The sequence below is a fragment of the Pelophylax lessonae genome (assembly GCF_965119305.1).
Source record: "Pelophylax lessonae genome assembly, chromosome: 7".
Lineage (NCBI taxonomy): Eukaryota > Metazoa > Chordata > Amphibia > Anura > Ranidae > Pelophylax > Pelophylax lessonae.
The window spans coordinates 198,039,361-198,064,023 of record NC_138774.1 but is presented as its reverse complement, the minus strand read 5'-3'; the positions used below and the strand labels follow the sequence as shown (position 1 = coordinate 198,064,023).

At 46.3% G+C, this 24,663-nt stretch overlaps 1 protein-coding gene across 1 annotated transcript in view; it reads left to right on the top strand.

Annotated features, from left to right (window-relative positions):
- EHMT1 (euchromatic histone lysine methyltransferase 1) overlaps nucleotides 1-24,663 on the top strand; it is a 250,480-nt gene that overhangs the window by 82,051 nt on the left and 143,766 nt on the right. The window contains exons 5-6 of the mRNA XM_082263745.1: nucleotides 3,173-3,309; nucleotides 16,326-16,508. Coding sequence (XP_082119871.1) covers nucleotides 3,173-3,309; nucleotides 16,326-16,508 — 320 coding nt within the window. The remainder of the gene's footprint in view (nucleotides 1-3,172; nucleotides 3,310-16,325; nucleotides 16,509-24,663) is intronic.

Here is a 24,663-nt window from a genome sequence, read left to right as displayed (position 1 = left end):
CACAAAGTTTTATAAGGTTGATGTACTTGCATCTTCTGATGCTGCTTTTGGCCGCAAGGTTTTGCAGGCTGCGGTTGCAGAGGCTCCCGGTTATTCCTGGTTGAGTTCCTGTTTTACTTGGTTTGCTGTGTTTAGCCTTGTTGGCAATTAAATGTATTGCTGTGTTTTTCCTACCCCACATGTTGATACTTCTTTGGGACATCCCAAGGGTCTAGAAGACCTGGAGCTGTGTCCGTCAGTGAATGAAAGAGAAAACTGGATTTTTGTCTTAACGAAAACTCCTTTTTTCTGAGGTTTACTGGCGGACACAGCACCTGCTCCTCTGTTGGGTTGAGTTATGTTTTCTTCTGACACTGCTTGTTACAAACTGAAGTCCTATAGCTGGAAGTGATGGTATACTCCTTGGGACTGCCTCAGGGGTGTAGCCAAAATTGTTTCCGCCTAGTCCTACTCCTGTAGGGGGCAGCATAACCCAATGCTAAGAAGAATATGGAGCTGCATCTGTCAATGAACTTCAGAGAAAAGGATTTTACAGTAAGACAAAAAATCCAGCTTTCTCTTTCGTTCATTGACGTACACAGCTCCTGATCATCTTAACCATTGGGTTATACTGCCCCCTACAGGAGTCGGACACTAGGCAGAAAAAAAAAAGCCAAGTCAGGAGTAATGACCTAGTTCCTTGCTGGGAACTTTGGTCCTGGCAATTTTTTTTCCTTTTAGATCGATTTTTACTATTTGTTCTCTGCGAGATCTACAATCAACTGCCGGACTGGGCCCCAGGCTAGATATTATGAATCCAGTAGTCGCCTCAGTCTGGCCATGGCCCCATCAGACGGGGGCTGGCCTGTGAGTTAAACGTCTGCATGCGACCGGGTTTTGGTCTGTGTCAGTGTTCCTCCTGGCCGACAGCCTCCCCGTTTCGATGGAGAGGAGGTTCTGTCTGGAGTGGTGCATGCCGTGTTCTTGATATAGTAAGTAGTTGTTCCACCCTCTTCCCCCTGGAGGGTATTGGGGTGGACGTGGGCCCCTCCATGGGATGGTCGAACCCCCGGGCTCCCCTTCTTACTGTTAGGCACCCCCCCTTATCTTTGCCTGGTGGTCCCTGTGGGCCATCTAGCCCCCCATCTGCCCTCCACCTATTCTGGGGTTGTGGGGTGGTCTGACCTACCTCCTGGGACTGGGGCAGGGTACTGACTGGCGATGGAGGGGGGGTGCACCGCCAGCGACCAGGCAATCGGCTGTGGGGGGCTGCACCTGGTGGGTGCTCCTGCCAGGGTTCCCCCCTCTTGCCTGGGCCTGTTTTCTGAGGCCTAGGAATCCCTCCTGGATCCCTTGGAGCCTCGCAGGGCCGCCATTTTGATGTAGCATGTGTGCTGTAATACACGGCAGCCATTTTTCGTTAGTCCAGCATTGGAAATCGCGACAGCCATGAGAGTGGACCCTTTCTGGGTGGCTGTGGGAGCCCCTCCTCATCCCCTGGTGCTGACTCCTGGGACGTTTCCTTCCCTGAATGCCGCACCTAGAGTGCATTTATTCCTGCTGGTGCTTATTCCGTTGGGTGGTGAGTCTGGTGGGGTCCTCACCCTTGGCGACTACCTCTCAGGGAGGACCTGCTGTCCCAAGAGCCGATCATCCACCTGCTTTACAGTCGCTTTCTTTGACGTCTTGGCTGTTGAAAGCCAGGTGCTGAAGGATAGGGGTTTGTCTGCGTTGGTGATTCCAACGCTGCTGAAGGCCAGGAAGTCTACCTCTAGGAACATCTATCATCATACGTGGAAAACATACATTTCATGGTGTGAGTTTCTTGGGGTTCACCCTCGCTCTTTCTCGGTAGCTCAGGTCTTGACCTTCCTTCTGTGGGGGGTTGAGCAGAAATTGGCTTTAAGTATCATCAAGGGCCTACTGCATTACTTTCTTTCACCAACCATAGCACATGTTCTTTCCTTTTCACTTCACCCATTGCTCCTGCTTTACCCTTTCCCTAAAACCTAACACCCCTGCACTTCTCTTCTATCAGCCCCTGCAGATCCCTTCCCTCACCACCTGCTACACCTCCCCCTCTCAGCATCCCACATGCCTGCACCCTCCTTCCCCTAGCCCTTTTACCAGTCCAGCTTTACTGTTCTGTAACGGACACTTTTGGTAATGTAATGAAAAAGGAATGTGGAGTTGAAATCCCTGGGTGTGGCAGAAACACGCCAAACGCAGGGAGTAGTCGCACATTTTGCCAATCGTCGCAAAACGCGACTGGCTCATGTCTAAAAGTTGGTACATGAGCTTCCTTAGAGTGATTTTGGAGCAGAAGCAGACCCCTTCAAATGAAAAATATAGCTCCAAAAACGTGCAAAATAATTACTAAAAACATGATGCAGTAGCGTCGCTCAAGTGTTAACAGGACCGAAATCCAGACACGTAATGCTTTTTCTCTGTTTTGTTAGGCAAAGGATAAGCTAATAAGCACAGTATCCTAACACCTTCATAAACAAATTCTTGCAAGAGCAGGCCAGCAAGGCTCCAGCTTCACAATGGAATTGTGCTACTTGGCTTAGAGATAAACAATCTAACAAAAGTGCTGGCTCACATTAGCTATAAGAATATCCCTGCACCTGTGGATGGCAGCTATGTAGATATGAAAACACCCAATAATTTAAATTTCTCTACCAAATTATTTTTTTTTTTTTTTTTTTTTTTTTTTTAGGTGAAATAGATTTAAACTATTTCTTCATGCACTTGCAAGTTTGTTTGCTTTGCAGTTGAGTACAGAACATTATGTACACATCAGCTATTTGACCCTCTAAAGTTTTGTTCTGTTTAGCAAGTCTTGTTCACATACCCTAGCTTCCGTGGATGATACTAAGTTCTTAGATCAGGTTTTCATTTTCCTGTGTTGATTGCCTATTCATACTATGGTGATTTAGCAGGGAAAGAGCTTATATTTCTATGCTGTCTTTATGCCTCAAACCATGTGTTTCAGGTGTGCAGGTTAACGTCTTTTACTGTGCATAGTCACTCTTTCTCCACATGTCATAAATGATCACGCCCGAACTAGGAATAAAAATAGCTAATAGATGCAGTAAACGTCTCCAAATATTTGTTGCAGATTACATTTACAGAGTTTTAAAAGTACTGAATAACATACATTTGATCCTGCTGTGTCTCTCTTGCGGTATAGCTGCTGCAGTGTCTCGAAAAAAGAAGCGACGAATGGGAACATACAGCCTGGTGCCCAAGAAAAAGGCCAAAGTGCTGAAGCAACGAACAGTTCTGGAGATGTTTAGGAGCATGGCCAATGCCTCCTCCAGTCCCAAAGTAAGGACTTCTGTACCCTTGTTAATGCTAGCCATTTTCCCACTTCTCTAAAACTTTGTTCGAGATCATTAAACACTTTGAGAATACATTTTATTAGTAAAGTAGGCAGTTAAGTGGCAGAATCATTGCTCCCAAGAGAATTAACCAAGGTGCTGGCTCCAATGTTGGGGCCCTTGTGTACCTGGTAGATATTCCAGTTATAGTAAAACCTTGGATTGCGAGCATAGGTCGTTCCGGAAACATGCTTGTAACCCAAAGCACTCTTATATCAAAGCGAATTTCCCCATAAGAAATAATTTCAACCATTTATTCACAAATCCTTCAGTTTATAGTACATATAAAAAGATTATAGCAATGTGATAGGTTGTATAACCATAAAATGTCCATTCACAAATGGCCGCCTCCACAAGGGGATTAGAAGCAAAATCCAGCAGGAGCTACAGACTATAAAAGAGAAGAGCGCCTCTAAGTGTAGCGATATGGTTACCTTTAATGAAGGTACAACATTTAGCAACTCACATGGTTGATGATTAAAACCAGCACATCTAAGTATGCAGGCACACAGGGTAAAGCTGTCCACATAGGCCATCGTCCTCACCTCCGTCAGTCTGCAATCATGACCGGGAAGACTACCCTGCAGTAGAGCGATCTGAAAGCGAGGCTTGAAGCGCTTGTGGAGCGCAGTGTGGAAGGGGTGTAGTCGATGGCGGTGCGGAGGACGGTCTGTGTAGACTGTTTTACCCCTGGATGCCTGAATACTTAAATGTGCCTATTTTAATCATCAACCATGTGAGTTGGTAAATGTTGAACCTTCATTAAATGTAACCATATTGCTACACTTGGAGGCGCCTCTCTTCTCTCTTATACTCAGTTGTGACGTGATGTGACTTGTATATCAAGACATTGCTTGTTTATCAAGTCAAAATTCATGAAAAAATGTATTTTGCTTGTCTTGCAAAACGCTCTCAAACCAAGTTACTCTCAATCCAAGGTTTTACTGTATATAGTACCTGGGCGACTTATTTATGAGACCATAGTCTACTTCGCTTCGGGAGACCAATGTGTGGAACACGGTGCACACTGGAGAGATTTTAGATGGGTTATTGTCTGCCTTATTCCCAGCCTAGAGGTTAAAATATCTGAGCGTGACCCTGGATACCATCCAGATGAGTGATCCTCCCTTTGGACAAATGTCTTGCTTTAAAGAGGTTGTAAACCCATGAAACCTTTTCTCTATCGCTCATTGACAGACGTAGTCTTCTTGATTCTCAAGAGCTGGGTTATGTTGTCTCCGCAGGAGTAGGACTAGGCAGAAAGACAAAACGTTCTGGCTCCACCTTAGGGGCAGTCCCTGAGGGTATATCCTCCCTCTCTCTGCTACAGGGAATCAGTTTTTTTCTGTCTAGTCAGGAGTAAGGACCTAAGTTCCTTGCTGGGATCTTTTGGTCCTGGCAAGACTTTTTTCTTTAAGAAAAAGACATTTTTTAGGTAGTTTTTCTCCAGTGTTTTTTCCTGTGAGATCTTCAAGCAAAAATGCCGGACTGGGCGACACTTGTGGTCACCCCAGCCGGCCTACGAGCGCGCGCAGACCATGGCATTGCGCTTGGTCGGCCGCGACACATTTAAGTAAGTATGCGGGGCCGGGCGACGGGCTGGATGTTGAGATCCAGTGGTCACCCCGGTTTCTGCCTACGAGCGCGTGCAGACCAGAGCTCCGCGCTGGGTCGGCCGCGACGGAGTCCCAGTGTGGGGGCGGCCATGTATGCATGTATGTCCTCAGGTCACGCCGGCCGCCATGTTTTTGGAGTCTTATGTCTCTTCTATGGGGGCGGCCATGTTTTGTGAGCCCAGCTACCTCGTGGAGAGCTGGGAACGCCGGAAGGCGTACACAGGGGGCGGAGCCACGTCCTTCTACCCGGGAAAAAGCAAACAGCTCCTTCCAGTCTGTGTAAGACAGACGCTGACTGCAGTTGGTTGGAAACTGCACTGCATCGGTTGGTGAGCCTTGGGGGTCCCTCTCTCTCTCTGTGGGATCGAGAAGCAGGTACTCTGAGGGGCGCTATTGCGCTAGGGGGAGACACACAAAGAAAAAAAAAAAAAAAAAAGAAAAAGTTTTTTTTTTTTTTCGTTTTGCTGGCAAAGGTGTCCTGAATTAACATGGACCCTGCCACTCATGTATCTCCTCCGGATCCCCTCGAGGGGTCTGCGGGATCCTCCAGCACCCCATTGACAATTGAATCATTGTCAGCTATTATGGAAACTTTTGTGTCCCGGGTGGAAGTGGCTTGTCAGGGACAGGGCGCAAGAAAGCGACCCCCGCCTAACCCCATATTATCTGAAACCTCGGATTCAGACTCTGAGCCCATTTCTGCAGTTGCAGGTACTTCATCTGGGATTGGTGTCTCGGGTCCTGTCCAGACAGTGAGGAGGATGTTTCGGCATCCGCCATAGCCCGAGAGGAAGCGTTGGTAAACGCACTCATTGTATCTGTTCAAGAGACCTTAAGGTTACAGGGTATTCCATCGGAAATAGCTGAAACTGAAATCCCTTTTGGGACTAAAAAAACGCATCAAAGTGGCGAAGGTTTTTCCATTGCCCAAATGTTTTGGCAATCCAATCGAAGAAGAATGGCGTCTGCCAAAACGCACTTTTACTATTTCTAAACGCATTGACAGGCGTTATCCGTTTGAGGAAACCCTTATTAAGAAATGGACAGAACCACCTGTGGTGGATTCACCAATTGCTAGATTGAATAAAGCCACGGTTATTCCTTTAGAAGACGCTCCGTCTTTTAAAGATCCAGTGGATCGCAAGATAGAAGCTATGTCTCGCACCATGTTTTCCTTGATTGGATCAGCTTTCAGACCTATAATAGCTATTGGTCTGGTTTCGCAGGCTGTAACTGAATGGACCAAGTGGTTACGCCGGGACTTAGAAGAGGTCCCTCAGGCGGTATCAGATTTGTTGGAACAAATGATACAGGGGTTACAGTTTGTGTGTGATGCGGCGTTAGACGCCACTCCATTATTGGCGCGAGCATCAGTCTCAGCAGTGGTTCTCAGGCGTACACTGTGGCTAAAAGGTTGGTTAGCCGACCAAGGTTCCAAAAAAGCATTGGCTAATATCCCCTTTTCAGGAGAGCGTCTATTTGGAGCCAACTTAGATGAGATCATTAAGGATCTCACGGGTGGAAAGAGCACCTTTTTACCGCAAAATTTTAAAGGTAGAGGAACTCGTCAAAGACGAGGGCCTTCTTTTTCTGCTCACAAGAGGTTTTTTTGTCCCGCGGGTGAAAAAACTAAGTCCTCCAAAGCTCCTGCAGGAGGCGTCAGGGGTCGTTGGTCGGGCAAGCAAAAGCCCGCCCCCTCCAGACCTGAAGATAAACCATCCAAAGCCTGAAGGTGCGCCCCCACCCATAACTGGGGTGGGGGGACGTCTTCGCCGGTTCCCGGATCCATGGCTTTCCAGAATCCCGGACAAATGGGTTTGCGAAGTCATAAGGTCAGGGTACAAGATCGAGTTTCGATCTCTCCCACCGGCGCGATTCTTCCCTTCCAATATCCGACTATCCTCAGATCGTTTAGAAGATCTGCGGAGAGCAGTCACAGATTTACTACAACAAGGAGTGGTAGTCCACGTTCCTTGGACAGAACGGTTTCAAGGGTTTTATTCAAACCTATTTACAATACCCAGGAAAGAGGGCAAAGTGCGTCCAATTCTGGACTTAAGAGCACTCAATTCTTATGTCAACATAAGAAGATTCAGAATGGAGTCCATTCGCACAGTAGCAGCCTTCCTGCATCCAGGGGATGTCCTAGCGTCCATAGACATCAAGGACGCCTATCTTCACATTCCCATTTTCGCAGGACATCAGCGGTTTCTACGCTTTTCCGTAGAAGAGAACCACTATCAGTTTGTGGCGTTACCTTTCGGTCTCGCCACGGCTCCGCGGGTCTTCACAAAGGTGTTGGCCCCAATGTTGGCACTTCTGCGCCAAAGAGGCATATCGATCCTTGGTTACCTAGACGATCTTCTGCTTCATGCAGAGTCTCCTCAGACCTTGCTACAAAACATAGAAATTACTATGATTTCTTTACAGGAATTCGGGTGGCTGGTGAACCAGCAAAAGTCATTTCTGGTTCCCACCCAGAGGCTCGAATATCTGGGTCTAATTCTAGACACAGTCAGGACAAGAGTTTTTCTTCCGGTAGGGAAACTCCGAAAGATTCAATCAGCAGTCCAGTTGTTACTGTCCAACAGCTGGTCTTCCCTTCGGACTTGCATGAGGGTTCTGGGGTTGATGGTGGCTTCGTTCGAAGCAGTCCCATTTGCCCAGTCCCATACCTGAATTCTTCAGCAAGAGATTCTTCTCAGATGGAATCGGAATCCGGAATCCCTGGACAATCAGATCCGATTGAGCAAACAGACCAGAGAGTCTCTGGTCTGGTGGCTTCGGTCTCCGATGCTCAGCCAGGGAAAGTCATTTCTGCCAATATATTGGACGATAGTGACCACGGATGCCAGTCTATCCGGATGGGGAGGAATTCTCGGTCAGTTATCTGTCCAGGGACTTTGGTCCCCGGAAGAATCCAGGTTACCGATAAATGTATTGGAACTGAGAGCGATCAGACTTTGTCTGATTCACTGGACCGAGCAGCTCCAGGGCAGCCCGGTTCGGATCCAGTCGGACAATGCCACGGCCGTGGCTTATGTCAATCACCAGGGGGGCACCAAGAGTGTCCGAGCGGCCAAAGAAGTGGCTTGCATTCTTCGCTGGGCGGAACGATTTGTTCCAGCAATCTCTGCGGTGTTCATTCCGGGGGGTGGAGAATTGGCAGGCAGATTATCTCAGCCGTCAGACCCTGGATCAGGGGGAATGGTCCCTCCATCCAGACGTTTTCCACCAGTTGTGCCTACGGTGGGGCACCCCGGATGTGGATCTGTTGGCATCACGATTCAACAGGAAAGTTCAGAGATTCGTGGCTTGCTCCCGCGATCCTCTAGCAGAAACCGCAGACGCACTGATCGCCCCGTGGGGGCTATACCAGCTAATATATGCCTTCCCTCCTCTCGCGTTACTGCCAAGACTTCTTCGCAGGATAGAGGAGGAAGGAATTCCAGTAATCCTGGTAGCTCCGGACTGGCCTCGTCGAGCTTGGTACGCCGACATGGTCAGACTGGTGGCGGACGTCCCGTGGAGACTTCCTCTCAGGGAGGATCTACTGTCTCAGGGACCGATCTTCCATCCTGCTTTACGATCGCTGGCTTTAACGGCCTGGCTATTGAGACCCAGGTGCTGAAGGACAAAGGTTTGTCAGCTTCAGTTATTCCTACTCTAGTTGAAGCAAGGAAAGCGACTTCCAGAAAGATTTATCATCGCACATGGAAGTCCTACATTGCATGGTGTGAACCTTTGGGGTTCCGTCCTCGGTCTTATTCGATTAGTCGAATATTGGCTTTTCTGCAACAAGGGGTTGAGCAGAAACTGGCCTTGAGTACTATCAAGGGTCAGGTCTCAGCATTAGCCATCTTCTTTCAGAAGCCTTTGGCTACTCATTCCTTGGTGCGGAATTTCATCCAGGGGGTGCGACATCTGGCTCCGCCAGTGCACGCGCCGTTACCCCCCTGGGATCTTAATTTAGTGTTGTCGGTTCTTCAGAAACCTCCCTTTGAAGATATTAGGGAGATTCCTCTACCCACGTTGTCCCAGAAGGTGGCCTTCTTGGTGGCTATTACTTCTGCACGCAGGGTGTCAGAACTGGCCGCATTATCTTGTCGTTCACCATATCTGGTGGTTCATAGAGATAAGGTGGTTCTTCGTCCGAATCCATCCTTCCTACCAAAAGTGGTTTCAGAATTTCATCTGAATGAAGAAATTGTATTACCTTCCCTGTGTCCTAAGCCCAGTCATCCTCGGGAGTTTGCTTTACACTCCTTGGATGTGGTCCGGGCGATCAGGGTATACTTGAAAACGACAGACTCGTTTCGCAAGACTGATTCACTTTTTGTGATCCCAGATGGACCCAAAAAGGGGTTGCCTGCATCTGCCGCGACCATTTCCAGATGGATCAGACAGACGGTAGTACAGGCTTATTCTATTAAGGGTCGGGAGCCCCCGTTCCCTGTTAAGGCGCACTCCACTCGGGCACTTAGTGCGTCATGGGCCTTTCGCCATCAGGCGTCAGTGGTCCAGGTGTGCAAGGCGGCTACCTGGTCGTCGGTGCATACCTTTACTAAACATTATAAAGTTGATGTAATGGCATCGTCTGATGCCTCGTTTGGCCGCAAGGTTTTGCAGGCCGCAATTTGAGGAGACCAGTGGTCTACCTCGAGGGTTTTTTCCGTTGGAAAATTTTTCTTTAGTCTCATTCTTTGTTTATAATGAGCCTTTAAAACTTCTAGTTTGGCACCGGTTGGGCCTTCTAGATTGGATTTGATTTTGTCAATCCCACCCCTCATTTTGTGGCACTGCTTCTGGATGTCCCAGCTCTTGAGAATCAAGAAGACTACGTCTGTCAATGAGCGATAGAGAAAAATGGATTTTTGTAAGATCTTACCGTAAAATACTTTTCTCTTAAGCTCATTGACAGACGTACCCGCCCCTCTATCATTGAGTTGGGTTGGGTTAAATTCTCTGTACTGCTTTAAAACAGAACTGATTCCCTGTAGCAGAGAGAGGGAGGATATACCCTCAGGGACTGCCCCTAAGGTGGAGCCAGAACGTTTTGTCTTTCTGCCTAGTCCTACTCCTGCGGAGACAACATAACCCAGCTCTTGAGAATCAAGAAGACTACGTCTGTCAATGAGCTTAAGAGAAAAGGATTTTACGGTAAGATCTTACAAAAATCCATTTTTTTTTTTTTTTTTGCTGCAACCTGAAAGAGAAACCCATAATGAGCTAGTTTGCATCGCATACTAGCTCATTATGAAATACTTGCCTAAGAACGAGCCCCCTCCGTGCTGCCCGCTTACCTGTATCACTGGCTGCATGTAAGGTAAATATCTCCGAACGGTGCATATTTAGGAGATATTTACAGTACCTATAGTTAAGCCTTAATATAGGCTTACCTATAGGTACAAGTTGTAGAGGAGGGTTTACTTCCTCTTTAAGGACTGCTGACCAATTCCTTGATTCCAACTTGCTTGAGGGTTCTGGGAAAGATGGTTGCCTCATTTGAGGCAGTACCCTTTGCCAATTTTTATTCATGGCCCCTCCAACAGAATATCTTGGTGGCATGTAAATAGGAAGGGTTTTTGGAACTTTTACCACTTTTAGCTCCGGAAGGTTTTACCCCCTTATTGACCAAGCCATTTTTTGCGATTTGGCACTGCGTTATTTAACCAAAAACTGCGTGGTCATGCGACGCTGTACCCAAATATAATTATTGTCCTTTTTCCCACAAATAGAGCTTTCTTTTGGTGGTATATGATCACCTCTGCGGTTTTTAGATTTTGCGCTATAAACCAAAAAAGAGCGACAATTTTGAAAAAAACACAATATTTTTTACTTTGTTATAAAACATTCTCAATAAAAAAAAATGTAAAATAATTTTTTTAGCAGTTCAGGCAAATTTGTATTCTGCTAATATTTTTGTTAAAAAAAAAATCCCAAAAAGCGTATTTTATTTGGTTTGCGCAAAAGTTATATCGTTTACAAACTACGGGATCGACTTTTAATTTTTATTATTAGTAATGGCGGTGATCTGTGATTTTTTTTGCGGGACTGCGACATTGCAGCAGACAGATCGGACCCCTAACTGACATTTTTGACACTTTTTGGGGACCAGTGACATTAATACAGTAATCAGTGCTAAATAATATGCACTGTTGCTGTATAAATTACACTGGCAGGGAAGAGGTTAACACTGGGGGTGATCAAAGGGGTTAATGTATGCCTAACAATGCTTACTGACTGTGTGGGTGAAGGGCTCTGTGACGGGCACAGGGAGATCGGGGCTTCAGCTTAGCTAAAACTCCTGATCTCTCTCTGCCTGTGTGACAGAAGACTCATCTGCTTTGTTTACATAAGCAGGCTGGTCTTCTGTCAGTTTCTCTGACGATTGTGGGAGTCCGGTGGCGATCGCCGCCGCTCCTCCCGCGACCCACCTCCCGCTCTGTCTAAACACAGTGGGAGCACGCGCACTGCCGAGATTGCGTGCACGAAATCCCGTAGATATACGTGATTTTGCGCAGCCGAGCCGCCCTGCCACAGGATATCTGCAGTGGGTGGTCGGCAACTAGTTTAACTAAACACCTGATACAAGCAGATCATGCGACCCCCATCCCTATAATATGATAAGAGGAAGAAGTTGGGACTTTGAGGCAAGTGGCATACAGCTGATGAAACAGTGTTGTATAATGACATATTTATTCATAGATGACACTTTGATACGGCACATTACACAAATAAAAAATGTTGTTTAATATGAGCTGAAATACATTCCTTGGCATCAGAATCATTACGATACTTAATTACAAACAGTTCCAAAATGTCATATATTAGATCAAGGTATACACGCATGATTATAATATGGCTGCATCCAAAAAAGCTTGACGTGTTTTGTGTGCTCAGCGTACTTCCTAAGGAGCAGATGCAAAAAAAAAAAATGAATGTATAAATGCCTATATGATCTCATAATTTGCCCAAAAATAGGAGAGGAAAGGGGGGGGGGGGGGGGAGAGAAAAATCCATCCACCCCTGATGACAAACAGATGAGGTCAAGGTTCCAGATGGTGCTGAAAGTAGAGGGCAGCTGAGAAAGTGTCTGTCCCAGGAGCTGTGGGAGCATAACCAGCGGAGGTCTGAGGCACTTGCAGAACACACTCCAGGAGGGGATAGGTCCTAGTATAAAAATTGTATGCCACTTGCCTCTCCCAAAGTCCCAACTTGTTCCTCTTTTATCTTGATGGAATGGAACATAAGGGACATAGTCATTGAATTCCCAGATGCTGTTGCTTCCCAGCATCAGACACTCCTGGCTGGTGGATTTCCACACATTTTGTTGTACATGGGTAAATTGTTTCTACCTCTATTTTGGAGGGTCTTGATGACAGATGTCAATCTAATACGTTGGGGTGGAGTTCTGGACTATATTTTGGTTCAGGGCACTTGGTTAGCACAGGAGAGGGTGTTGATCATCAACATCTTGGAATTGAGGGCAATTTGCCTCGCCCTGCTCCATTGGTCAGTGCAGCTGAGGGGCCTTCTTGTGGGGGTTTAGTCGGACAATGACACAGTGGTGACGGCGCCAGAAGTAGCACAAGTCAGAGGCGTTCAAAGAGCTCTGCCAACATTGGGAACCCCAGCTGTGGATCTCCTGGCATCCAGGTTCAATGCAAAGCTTTCTCTTGGACCAGGGATCTCGGGTTACACAGTGAGACCAGTTCTCGCTAATCTATGCCTTCCCATCTTTACGGCTTCTAACTCCTCTACTTCCCAGGATTTGAATGGAATTGGATTTGAATGGAAGGAATTCCTAAGATTCTAAATTGCCCTGATCTGGCCCAGGAGAGCTTGGTACTCCAACATTGTGGACATTTTGACGGATGACTCTTGGACCCTTCTGGATCGACCGAAACTACTAATGCAAGGTTCACTCTTCCATTCTTCTTTACACTGGCTTTACTCTCATGGCTTTTGAAGCTGGTCACTGAGGGAAAGAAGTCTCGGATTTGGTCATTCCTATCCTGCTGAAAACTTCTAGAAAGTTTTATAACAGGACTTGGAAGTCTTTTTTTTTTTTTTTACCTTGTATGAGGCTCAGGGGTTTTCATCCTTGCATCCTTTTGTAAGGGCCTTTGGGCAAGGCATAATGCGTTCTAGTGGTTAAGATCCTATTGACTTAATAGCACACAGAAATAACCAAGCGCTGGAGGACAGTCCTGTGTTAAGACCAAATAGTAGATGAATTGTGTTGCAGGGGGTGCATCTGACCCACACTCAAACCCAAAGAGAGAAATACAAACAACACAGGTGTGATAAAAAGCGCTACCCCCAGCCAGGCAAAAAATACATGTGCTTGCAAGATTATAGTCCAGAAGTCTTAGTTTATTAACAATACATGCTCCACAATAAATTATCCAAATGGTAAAGGACGCTGGCGACCATATAAACACAGATGGAAAACGGCAGTACCTTGAAGGAGCCAGTGCAGGTGCCTAATAACTCGTGTTCCCAGAGGAGGATGGGATGAAGAGCGGTCAAAGCCACCCAACAGCAAGATGGTATGAGGCCAAGAAGCAGGGTTCCGTGAAGGAGGAGGAAGGGGACACCACGAAAGCCGCCCTGTTGTAGTTTGTAGAGGCTCTGGCAACATCAGGGTAAGGTGCCAACAGTGATCGCAGAATGCATGGGGTCCGCCGGCTCTCCGTGCTAAGAAGTACGCTGCTGCGGCGCCCGGAAATTACGTCACAGACGGTCAGATGTCCCAACTAGTGTGTACAGAGTGGAGGCAAAGGGCGGCCAGCTACTGTTAGGGGAAGAAAAAACGCCAGGAACTGTCGACGGACTATAGCTTAGTACTTTCTATGCTGTACAAAACTTCATTTGCACCCATTGGGATATTCCTTTAGTTCTTTATTTTTCTGGTTGCTGTTACTTTGGCTTGCAGAGTTTCGGAATTGACTGTTTGTTATAAGCAACTGTTCCTGCTGCTCCACTGCGACAAGGTGGTTTTATGGCCTCCGCTGTTCTTTTTACTTAAGGTGGTTTCTTCATTCCATGTCAACTAAGGCATTGTGTTGCCAGCCTTCTGTCATAAGCCTCAGATGCCAGGGGACAAGCCTCCTCACACCTTGGAATTGGGTTAATGCTGTCAGTGATTTCCACACTGTCAGCCCTGAAGCCTTTTGGAATGCATAATGTTTAGATTTGGGTAGAGAAAGGGTTACATCACATATGGCCAAAAAGTTGAAGGTACTTTTAAACTAGGTGATTGTTCACTAGCCTAAAAAGCTCCCCCCCCCCCCCCCCAAAGGGCAGAAAGTGCTAATGTGGTCAGTTTAACTGGAGTACCTTAAATCAATATGTGTGGGCTGGCGGAATCTGAAAACAGCTTCAAAACAAACATGGAAAAAATAGAATGCATTCATAATGCTTGGAGCTTGGTGAAAAAAATGGAAGCACTGGAACTACTAAAGCATGAGGAGGAGTTCGACTTTTTGTGAGTCAGAGACCCGGTTTGACAGTGCACATGAGATGGCTTGCGACTGTCCAGGGGTACTCATGTTTCAAAGGGCCAGAGGAGGGAGAGGGGTATTTGATGTTGAGAGTGATTTACCGGTGAACACACGGGATGACATTACTAATGGGGCAAAGGAAGGGGTGGAATCCCTGTGGCTGGAACTTCAAAGGGAAGAAACAAAAGGGGAATAGTGTGTATTTGTGACAGGCCCCCTAGCCTGAAGGATGAATATTGCTGTCATAAGGGATGTAAGCATCCTTTGTGACAGATACTCTTTATGGAGGGATTTGGGCTCTAGAAGACCCCAAACTCCTCCTCTGCACTTGAAAGTATTCTAAATGCTAAAATCAGCATATTTGAATACTTTCAAATTTTTAAAACTGGCGCCTTTAAGACTCCAGTAAACCGGAAGTGACGACGTGGCGCTACTCCTGGGTTACTATATTGGAGACCCAATGAAAGCTGATTTCGTCTTTTTTCGGGTCTCTGGCCAGCCGACGGATGTGCCAGCTGGTCGCTCTTGTCTCCCGGGGGGGGGGGGGGGGGGCAATGGCGCCTGCTGCTCTCTAAACCAGTTAGGAGGGAAAGGCCCTGGACTTCGTGGCTCTCGTGCAACATCGCTGGGTCCAATGGGAAGTATGGGGGGATGCTGAAGGTAGCTGCTGCACGTTGTTTTTTTTTTTTTTTTTTTTTTTTTACCTTAAGGCATAGAATGTATTCAGATAAAAAAACTTCTGCCTTTAGAACCACTTGTAGCTTGTTTTCCCTTGGGAAAAAAAATTCTAAACCAGTACACAGAACATGGGAATACAGTTATTTTAGTAAATTTGGGCTGTTTAAATAAATACCTTTTCTCATCAGCAGTATATAGCAGTCTTGTTGCTTCTATCAGTGTCTGGTAAAGCTTGTAGGAGGAATTTTCATTTTTCTCTGACTCTCCCACGAGGCTGCAGGAACCCCAACCCTCTGGATGATGCTCATTGGCCCTGTGCTGATCACATGCATCCTCCCTAGAAAAAAGAAAAACTCTAGCATTACACACCAAACTGAGCATGTGCAGAATGCCCCCAAGGCTCTGTACTATCAGGAGATGGATTGGGGACAGTGGGAGGATCAGAGAAGACAGGATCAAACAGCCTTTTTACACAATGCAGAGGATAACCCCTTAGGTTCAACAGTGAGTATAACAAGCATGCTTTATTGCATATACACACTGATTTTACTATTGTGGGTTTAGTAACACTTTAAGGGGAGATTATCACAATATATAAATATCTAAATGGTGATTTTAGCATAGGGAGAAAACTGTTAGGTCTCGGGTTGCTCAAGAGGACACGTGACCTCTCAGTGACGTTGGACGAGAAGCAGTTTAACCTTAAACTGTGTAAGGGGTTCTTTACTGTAAGGATGTGGAACTCTCTTCCACAATCAGTCGTGTCAGCGGGAAGTGTTGACAATTTCAAAAAACTTTTGGATAGGCATCCTAGTGTAACTAATATAACGAATATAGGAAGTGTTAGATAAATGCATCCGCACACCCACACAGGATGAACTGGATGGCATGATGTCTTTATTCAACCTAACCAACTATGTAACTAGAACATATGAGAGCTATTAAGGGACATTGTAAACATTATAAAAACAGATATTTTAAAAGCTAAATTTAAAAAAGTCAGTAAGTTAGGAGGGATGGGCAAAGACCAAACTCATTCATTTAGTGAGAGGTCTGCTTTAGGGACTTCCCAGTAGGTTATTTTACTGCTCCTCTGCTCTCTGCAGTACAGGTGATGCATGCCAATTTGTTCATGATACAATTTGTGTATCATCTTATAGAGTGACAAGGAGTCGGAGATCCCACACATAAATGGCGAGAACATGGAGATGGATTCTGAGGAGGAGGACTCAGAGGACCCGGAAGAGGAGGATTACCACAGTGGTGAGCCAAGCATCTCTGAGCACCAAGATGATCTTCCAGCTCCATCAGAAGGCACACCAGAGTCAGACACCCTAAAGAAGGTAAAGCTCTGCTAAGTGGAGGTAGTTTTTTTAATTTTGCGCAAAAAAGTTAATAGACCACAACTAGACCTTTCTAGGCTGTATGCATTACATTTATTAAGACACTGACACTGGTCTACTGTGGATTAGACCTTAGACGGGACTAGTGGTGGTTTTTTTTCTTAAATAATTTTTATAGAATATAGTAGTAATGACATCTGCAGGTAAATCAGTGTACCACATTTATTATTGACTACAAAGAGAACAAAACTAAAAGCATAATATTTAATGTTATAACCATTGCCAAGAATCCCTCTGCACTATGCCTTATTCCGTAACATAAGAGGCCTGATTAAGACTTCTCCTAAGGCTACGTTCACATGTGGGCGTAGCGGATCGCAGGCAGAATCACCGCGATTCTGCCGCGATCCAGAAATCATTGCAAATCGCGGGACGCCTGTGCGTTGCCCGTGATTTGCAATGGCACCCCAAACGCTGTGCAATGTTGCCGCGATTTCCGCCTGCCGAATCGTGGTAACATCATGCAAGCAAAATCGCAGGACGCATGATGCCCAAAAAAGGTACAAGAGCTTCTTTGGGGCGTCATGCGCCCCGTGATTTTGTTTGCGTGATGTTACCGCGATTCGGCAGGCGGAAATCGCGGCAACATCGCACAGCGTTTGGGGTGCCATTGCAAAGTACAGGCAACGCACAGGCGTCCCGCGATTTGCAATGATTTCTGGATCGTGGGCAAAATCGCAGTGATTCTGCCCACGATCCGCTACGCCCACATGTGAACGTAGCCTAAAAGTTAGGCAAAGCAGATGTTTTTATATGATAACATCTCTAGCAGGGTCCCTCTGAAGTGTCTTGCCTAATGTGATCTATAAATATACTGACCCTAATAAATATGTGGGAAGGACTAAACAGTGAGCAGCTCTTACAAGGTACCCCAGGCCTTTATTAGGGCAGGGCTAGATATCTGTCGCAATGACTACTAAAAGAAAACCTGTTTGGTGACTGAATCATTTAGAGTCGAGCACTGAGAAACTCAGCTCAGGGCTAGCCTGAGGCATGTAGGGGACTGCTGATGGTGGTGACGTCAGCTGTTTCGGGGATATGCCCGCCACTCATCCGGTACCCTGACTGGTGAGTGAGGGAGGGGGGAGAGCCTGCTGGTGTCCTGTGTGGGAAGGCCAGAGCCTTTTTTTAATTGGGCAACTATGTGGCAGATGAGGTTTAATGTTGATAAATGTAAAATTATGCACTTGGGGGGGGCTAAGAATTTGCATGCATCATACATATTAGGGAAAGAACAACTGGGGAATCAATGTTGGAGAAGGATCCATGTGTTTTGGTAGATCATAAGCTTTAAAAACATGCAATGCCAAGCTGCTTTTTCCAAAGCGAACAAAATCCTTTTTTGTATTGAGAAGTATAGACTCCAGAGAGATATATAATTTTGCCGCTGTACAAATCATTAGTAAGACCTCATCTGCTATATGCAGTTCAGTTTTGGGCACCAGTTCTCAAAAAGGATATTAGGGAACTGGAGAGAGAGCAGAGAAGGGCAACCAAACTGTAAGAGACATAGAGGAGCTCACCTATGAGGATAGATTCAAAGGAACCAAATTTCTCTCTTGAAAAGAGATTTATCCCTCCTCTTATGTTAGCTTTCTGTACTATGCATGATATTACCGGGTTGGTTTTGACCCGTGTCTTAAAATCGGCCATAAAATACCCTCTGAACAATTATTTATCATCCAATTTGTTTCTTACCTCTTGGTTACCTTGTTAGGCTTCTTTATCCTTGAAAAGATTGGTTTAATATTTTTGGTGTGACCCCTTAGACCTTTCTTTTGATAGCATACCTCTCATTTTCAAATTTAAAAAATGGTAAAATAAAGTCAGCAACTCTGAAATGTATTGGTCCTATGTTTCTTTACTTTATTTAGAGAAGCAGACAAGCAGGCAAAGAGATAGGCCCCTCCCTAATTACAGCTCACAGGGTTGAGAGGTGATTGGCTGTAAGTGTTACTAAGCAGAGAGAGTGTTTAAGATTTAAGTTTTGGCACTTATTAGTGTCCTATAATCCTATATTATAACTGGGTCAGAATTGACCCTAACACCATAAACGTCTTAATTTTCACCACAGTATTTTATAATTTAGTGAAAAGGATTCTTTTTCTATTACATTGTTTAAATAGAGGTTCCTGACAAAGTAAAAAAATCTTGATGCAATAAACAAATTTATGTGATACTTATAGACATTCAAAACCTGAAAACGGGTTGGTTCTGACCCTAACACAAGATGAGGGTTAAGGGGGGGGGGTGAATGATCAACATGTATAAATACATAGGTGGTCCATATAGTCTACTTAGTGTTTTGATTTATTCACTTTAAGTTCATAACGGAGGACAAGGGGACACTCTGTGTCTAGAGGAAAAGAGATTTAATCTCCAAATATGGGAAAGTTTCTTCACAGTGAGAGCTGTGAAAATGTTTAATAGACTCTGGCCAGTTTAGTAGATTGCTTTAAAAAAGGCTTGGTTTCTTTCCTAGATACACATAATATAACTGGGTACTAACATTTATAGGTAAAGTTGATCCAGGGAATATCGGTTTGCCTCTCGGTGGGATCCAAAAGGAATTTTCTTTTTCGTTCATTCGCGGTTCCCTGCCTCACCTGTCTTCTCAGATCCTGAATCTGATGCAGCCACTGCGGATGTGGGTTACCCTGCTGGATCGCCGACCATGCGCCCTGAATCCTCATATAGTGATGATGATTCCTCCGCTTCTGCAACCATGCACGAAAAGGCACTGGTGGACGCACTGATTGTATCTGTGCTTGAGACTTAAAGTTGGAGGACACAGCTGCGACGAAGGCGCAGGTTCCGTTTGGCACTCACAAGCAATCCGGAGCGGCAAAGATGTTCCCCTTCCCCTCCTATTTTGACAGAATTGTCACTAAAGAGTGGGGGCAACCGAAGCGTCCCCGTGGGGTACCTAAGCAAGTTGCTAGGCGACACCCCTATGAGGAGTGCCTTTCTTAAGAAGTGGACTGTTCCACCGGTGGTGGAACCTCGGGTTTCCCAGATTAAACAAGGCAATCATGATTCCGGCCTTTTGGACGCGGCAGACAGGAAGGCGGAGGCTGTGGCCTGCAATTCGTACACTCAGGCTTTTTCGGCACTGAGGCCGATATTCACCATAGCCCTGGTGTCACAGACTCTGACCGATTGCCGATTGGTCTAAGCTTTTGCGCCATGACCTGAAGGGGGAGTAGCTTCCCCCCCCCCCCCCCCGCCTTTGCTGAGCTGTCATACCAGCTGGTCCAGGGGCTGCAGTTTATCTGTGATGCCTCTTTGGATGCGGCTCCCCTAGTGGTTCGACTCTCGTTTTCGGCAGTGGTCCTTCGGCGTGTCTTTTGGCTCAAATGCTGGTCTGCAGACCAGACTTCTTTTAAAAGGTCTAAATGATCTTCCCTTTCAACGAGATCACCTGTTTAGTGCTACCCTGGATGACATCATTAAAGGTCTCACAGGGGGAAACAGTACCTTTCTTCCACGGGCTACTAAGGGCTAGGACCCTCGTTGTAGACGTGGGCCCTCCCTCTCAGCTCATAAGTTGCTTCATTCCTCAGGGTCAACTGGCAAGGGATCGGAGCCCTTCGGGGCCTCCTGTGGAGGATCCAAGCGAACTTGGTCTGGCAAATCAAAAGCAAGCTTCTCCAGACCCGCGGTGTGACTGTCCCCGGTCCACTTACAGGCTCTTTTACTTCAGAGGGTGATTGTCCCGGTTCTGACATCAGAACATTTTCAGGGGTTTATACTCAAACCTGTTTACAGTCCCCAGGAAGGAAGGCAAGGTCCGTCCAATTCTGGACCTCAATGCGCTAAACTGCTTTGTGGGGGTGCAGAAGTTCAGAATGGAGTCCATTCGCACTGTGGTGGCTTTCCTGCATCAGGGAGATTTTCTCGCCTCCATCAACATCGAGGACGCTTACCTTCACATTCCAAGGTTTCGGTCACCAGCGCTTCCTCCGTTTTGCCTTGGGAGAAGAGCATTATCAGTTTTGTGGCGTTAACCTTTGGTCTCACCTCCGCTCCTCAGGTCTTCAAGAAAGTGTTGGCCCTGGTGCTAGCATTGTAACGCCAATGGGACATCGCAGTACAGGGCTACTTGGACGACCTCCTACTGCTCTAGTGGAAAACCTGGAAATCGCCATTCAACCTTTTGAGGGAGTTTGACTGGATTCTGAATTTTCAGAAGTCTGCTTTGGTTCCGTCCACAAAGCTGGACTATCTGGGTCTGACTCTGGACTTGGCCTTAGCCAGAGTGCTCGTTCCTCTGAACAAACTCCAAGAAACTGCAGGCTGCAATTCGTCTCCTGCTGTCCAACAGATGGTCATCCCTCCGGACTTGCATGTAGGTGCTGGGCCTGATAGTGTCTATCTTTTGAGGCGGTACCGTTTGCACAGTTCCATACGAGGTCCCTGCAAGGGAGATTTTGGCCAAATGGGACAAGAATCCGCAGTCTCTGGACAATCAGATCTGGCTGAGCTGGGGAACGAAAGAGTCCCTGATATGGTCGCTTTGTTCTCCGGTGCTTCGGCTGGGCAAAATCCTTCTTCCCCGTGTATTGGACAGTGGTCACCACGGATGCCAGCTTGTCCAGCTGGGGTGGCACCCCCGGAAAAAATTCTGCTCAGGGGATCTGGACACTGGAAGAGTCCAGACTACCAATCAATGTCTTGGAACTCTGAGCGATCAGACTGTGCCTGGAACATTGGACGGATCATCTTCAGACAATAAATCAGACAATGCCATGGCCGTGGCTTATGTCAATCACCACAGGGGCACGAGAAATGTCCTGGCAACTCTGGAGGTAGCTGGCATTCTAAGGTGGGCAGAACGGTTTGTTTCAGCCCTCTCCGCCATACACATTCCAGGGGTGGAAAACTTGCAGGCAGATTACCTCATTCGACAGGGGAAGCGGTCCTTTCATCCAGAGCTGTTTCCGGTGGGGCATCCCTGAGGTGGATGGATTCACAGAAATACGGTGGTTTTTCACCTTTGTCCATCGTTCTTTCCTCAGGTTGTCTCTGATTTTCATTTGAATGAAGACATTGTGTTACCTTCCCTGTGTCACAGGCCAAAACAGCCAAAGGAAATTTCTTTGCATGCCTTGGATGTGGTCCGGGCAGTTAGGGTGTACCTGGCAGCTACGGAATTTTTTAGGAAGTCATACTCCCTATTTGTGCTCATGGATAGGCCTCGGAAAGGGTTGTCTGCTTCCTTTGCGACCATTTTAAGATGGATCAGACAGACCAGATGTTGGTTTAGATCTCTTCCATCAAGGGTCAGGTTCCTCCTTTCCCGGTCAAGACACATTCTACTTGGGCGCTCAGTGACGCAGGTTTGCAAGGCGACCACCCGGTCGTCGGTGCGCACTTTCACAAAGTTCTATGAAGTGGATGTGTTGGCATCTGTGGACGCTTCCTTTTGCAGGCTGCTGTTTGGAGGACCTGGTCCTCTTTGAGGGTGTATTATTGTTTTCAGGTGAGCTCCTGTTTTGGTTGAGCTCCTGTTTACCTGGTTGGCTATAGTAAGCCTTAGGAGTTTCTGTTCCCATCCCTCATGTTTAACACTGCTTTAAGACGTCCCAATGGTTAATAAGATAAGGAGCTGTGTCCGTCAAATGAACGAAAGAGAAAATGGGATTTTTGACCTACCGTAAAATCCATTACTCTGATGTTCATTGACGCACACAGCGCCCACACCTCTGTGGAGTTGTATTTCTTCTGAGGCTTGTAACTAAACTGAGTACCCTTAACAGAGAGTGGGAGTATACCCCCTGGGACTGCCCTTGGGCATAGCCAGACTTTTTTTCTGCCTGGTGTCCGTCTCCTGTAGGGGGCAGTATAACCCAATGGTTAAGAATATCGGCAGCTGTGTCTGTCAATGAACATCAGAGAAATTGATTTTACGGTAAATCAAAAATCCTTTTTTTCCCCTCTGGAGATTGGATCATGCTTTTTTGTGTTTTTTTTTTTTTGCCTTCCTCTGGATCAACTGTGGGTATAGAATTGTGCCCCCTTTTATTGGTTAAACTAGATGGACTTGTGTCTTTTTTTCAACCTGACTAACTATGTAGCTACATCTGGCATAAAGAAGGCTTCTATGTAGTGTGCCATCTAGGGCTTTATCCAACCTGATTACCTGTTCAGTATTATACCTAGAGCAGGATTTACAGGTGCAATATCCATCCATCCAGTGCCACAGTGTTATACCCAATAATCATAGTTTTATGTATCTAGAGCTACTGTGGTCTATCACAGTGTTTCTCAACTCCGGTCCTCAGGGCACACTAACTGGCCAGATTTTAGGTATTACCTTGGGGAGATGCAGACTAGAATACTGCAATCATTGAGCAGCAAATTATATCACCTTTGATGTATTTCAGTTTTCTTGCAAACCTGGCCTGTAAGTTGGTCGACAGAATGTAGCGACACTCCAATGAGAAGTCTTTTGTTCTTGATTCTCATTGGAAAAGTTGATCTGGGGTGGATATTATGTGGCATCCTTAAATTCAGTATTTCCACATTCTGGTGTGTGGCCATTGCATTCTGAAAACAAATTTATATTCATATACAAGTATTCATGGCCTTGCCCTTCCCTGCCCTTGTGTTCATGGGTGCATGAGCACTGAATCTGGACTGTGGCTGGACAATTCTGGTTGCTGTAAAAAAACTTAAAACGGGTCATTGAGAGCGATAGCTGGTGTATAGGCATGTGCTGAATTACCGGAGCTATTGCTGGGAAACTCCAGCACTGTGTGAGAATGTAGCCGCTAATGTGAATTGACAGACTGGGCTAAGCTTGTGAGAAAGGCAAACATAGCTCAGTCTGTCTCATGCAATACCAGCTGTCAAATACTGTCACATTAACTGCTATGTTCTTACAACATGGAAGCCTTATTTAATGATAGGCTCTGCATTTCAGCTGCCCCCCTCCAAACTCTCTCACACCTGGTCCTTTCTGCAGGAAGTACATATTAACCCCCCATCTTTGGGCACCTTCATAAGCCCCTTGCTCTGAAACACTGCAGATAGGCACACTACAGCTCCAACTGCTATTCTGCTCCAGTTTGTTGTTCAGGTCTCTGCATCAGCCTTTACTGGGTTATCCAACAGCATTTCTTGCCTCAACAAATCCATTACAATTCTGCTTGAGGATGTCCCAGTCTTCTAAGAAGAACTGTTGGACAAACTCTTAGAGATCCTGCTTAAAGTGTCTTTTGCTCTGTCGAGCTTTGCAATGCAACCCACAGTAGTGTCTATGGCTGTTTTCCAAAAGTTGGCAGTCTGGGCCAAGCACATGATGAGCAATCCTGAATCAGTGCTGATGGATCCCTCAGTACTGCACAAACTGAAGCTCCTCCCAGTAGCTTTGTGCTGCTGTGTAGGTGGCTTGGTGGCCTCCCTGCCCCAAAATTCTCACTCAATTTATTTTCCTCTCACGAGGTCTATCATCAAGACTTACTTCACAAAGCAAGGAAGTATCACCCTAGTCCAGGGGTCTCCAAACTATGGCCCTCCAGTTGTTCAGGAACTACAATTCCCATCATGCTAAGTCGTCGTGTCTGTGAATGTCCAAGTTTTTCCATGCCTCTCAGGATGTGTAGTTCCGCAACAGCTGAAGGGCCATAGTTTGAGGATCCCTAGAAGATACTTCTTTGGGTATATCCTGTCCTCCAATCTTCCTTTCTCTTGGTAGATCTGTCTTGTCTTTGGGATCTTTGCTCTTGTTTTACAGAAGCCTCCCTTTGTGCCTTTTTGGGATATTCCCTTAGCCAATCTTTCTTCTAAGGTAGTTCCCTTTGTGGCTACCTCATCAGCAAGATGGTTTTCCAAATTGGCAGCCTTTTCTTGTAAAGACCCCCTTCTCTGCATTCTTTAGATGTAGTACATGCAGTGTGAGGTTTATCTTTGGCCACTGTGTACATCTGAACCTTTTTTTTTCTGTTTGTCCTGCCAGCAGGCTCTTGCAAGGACTGTCCTGCATCATGTAACGCCATTTCTAGGTGGACTGGACCGGTTATCGCTAGGGCTAATGCTTTAAAGGATAGGAATCCTCCTTTCCCTATTAAAGCCCTACTCCTGTGCTGACGCA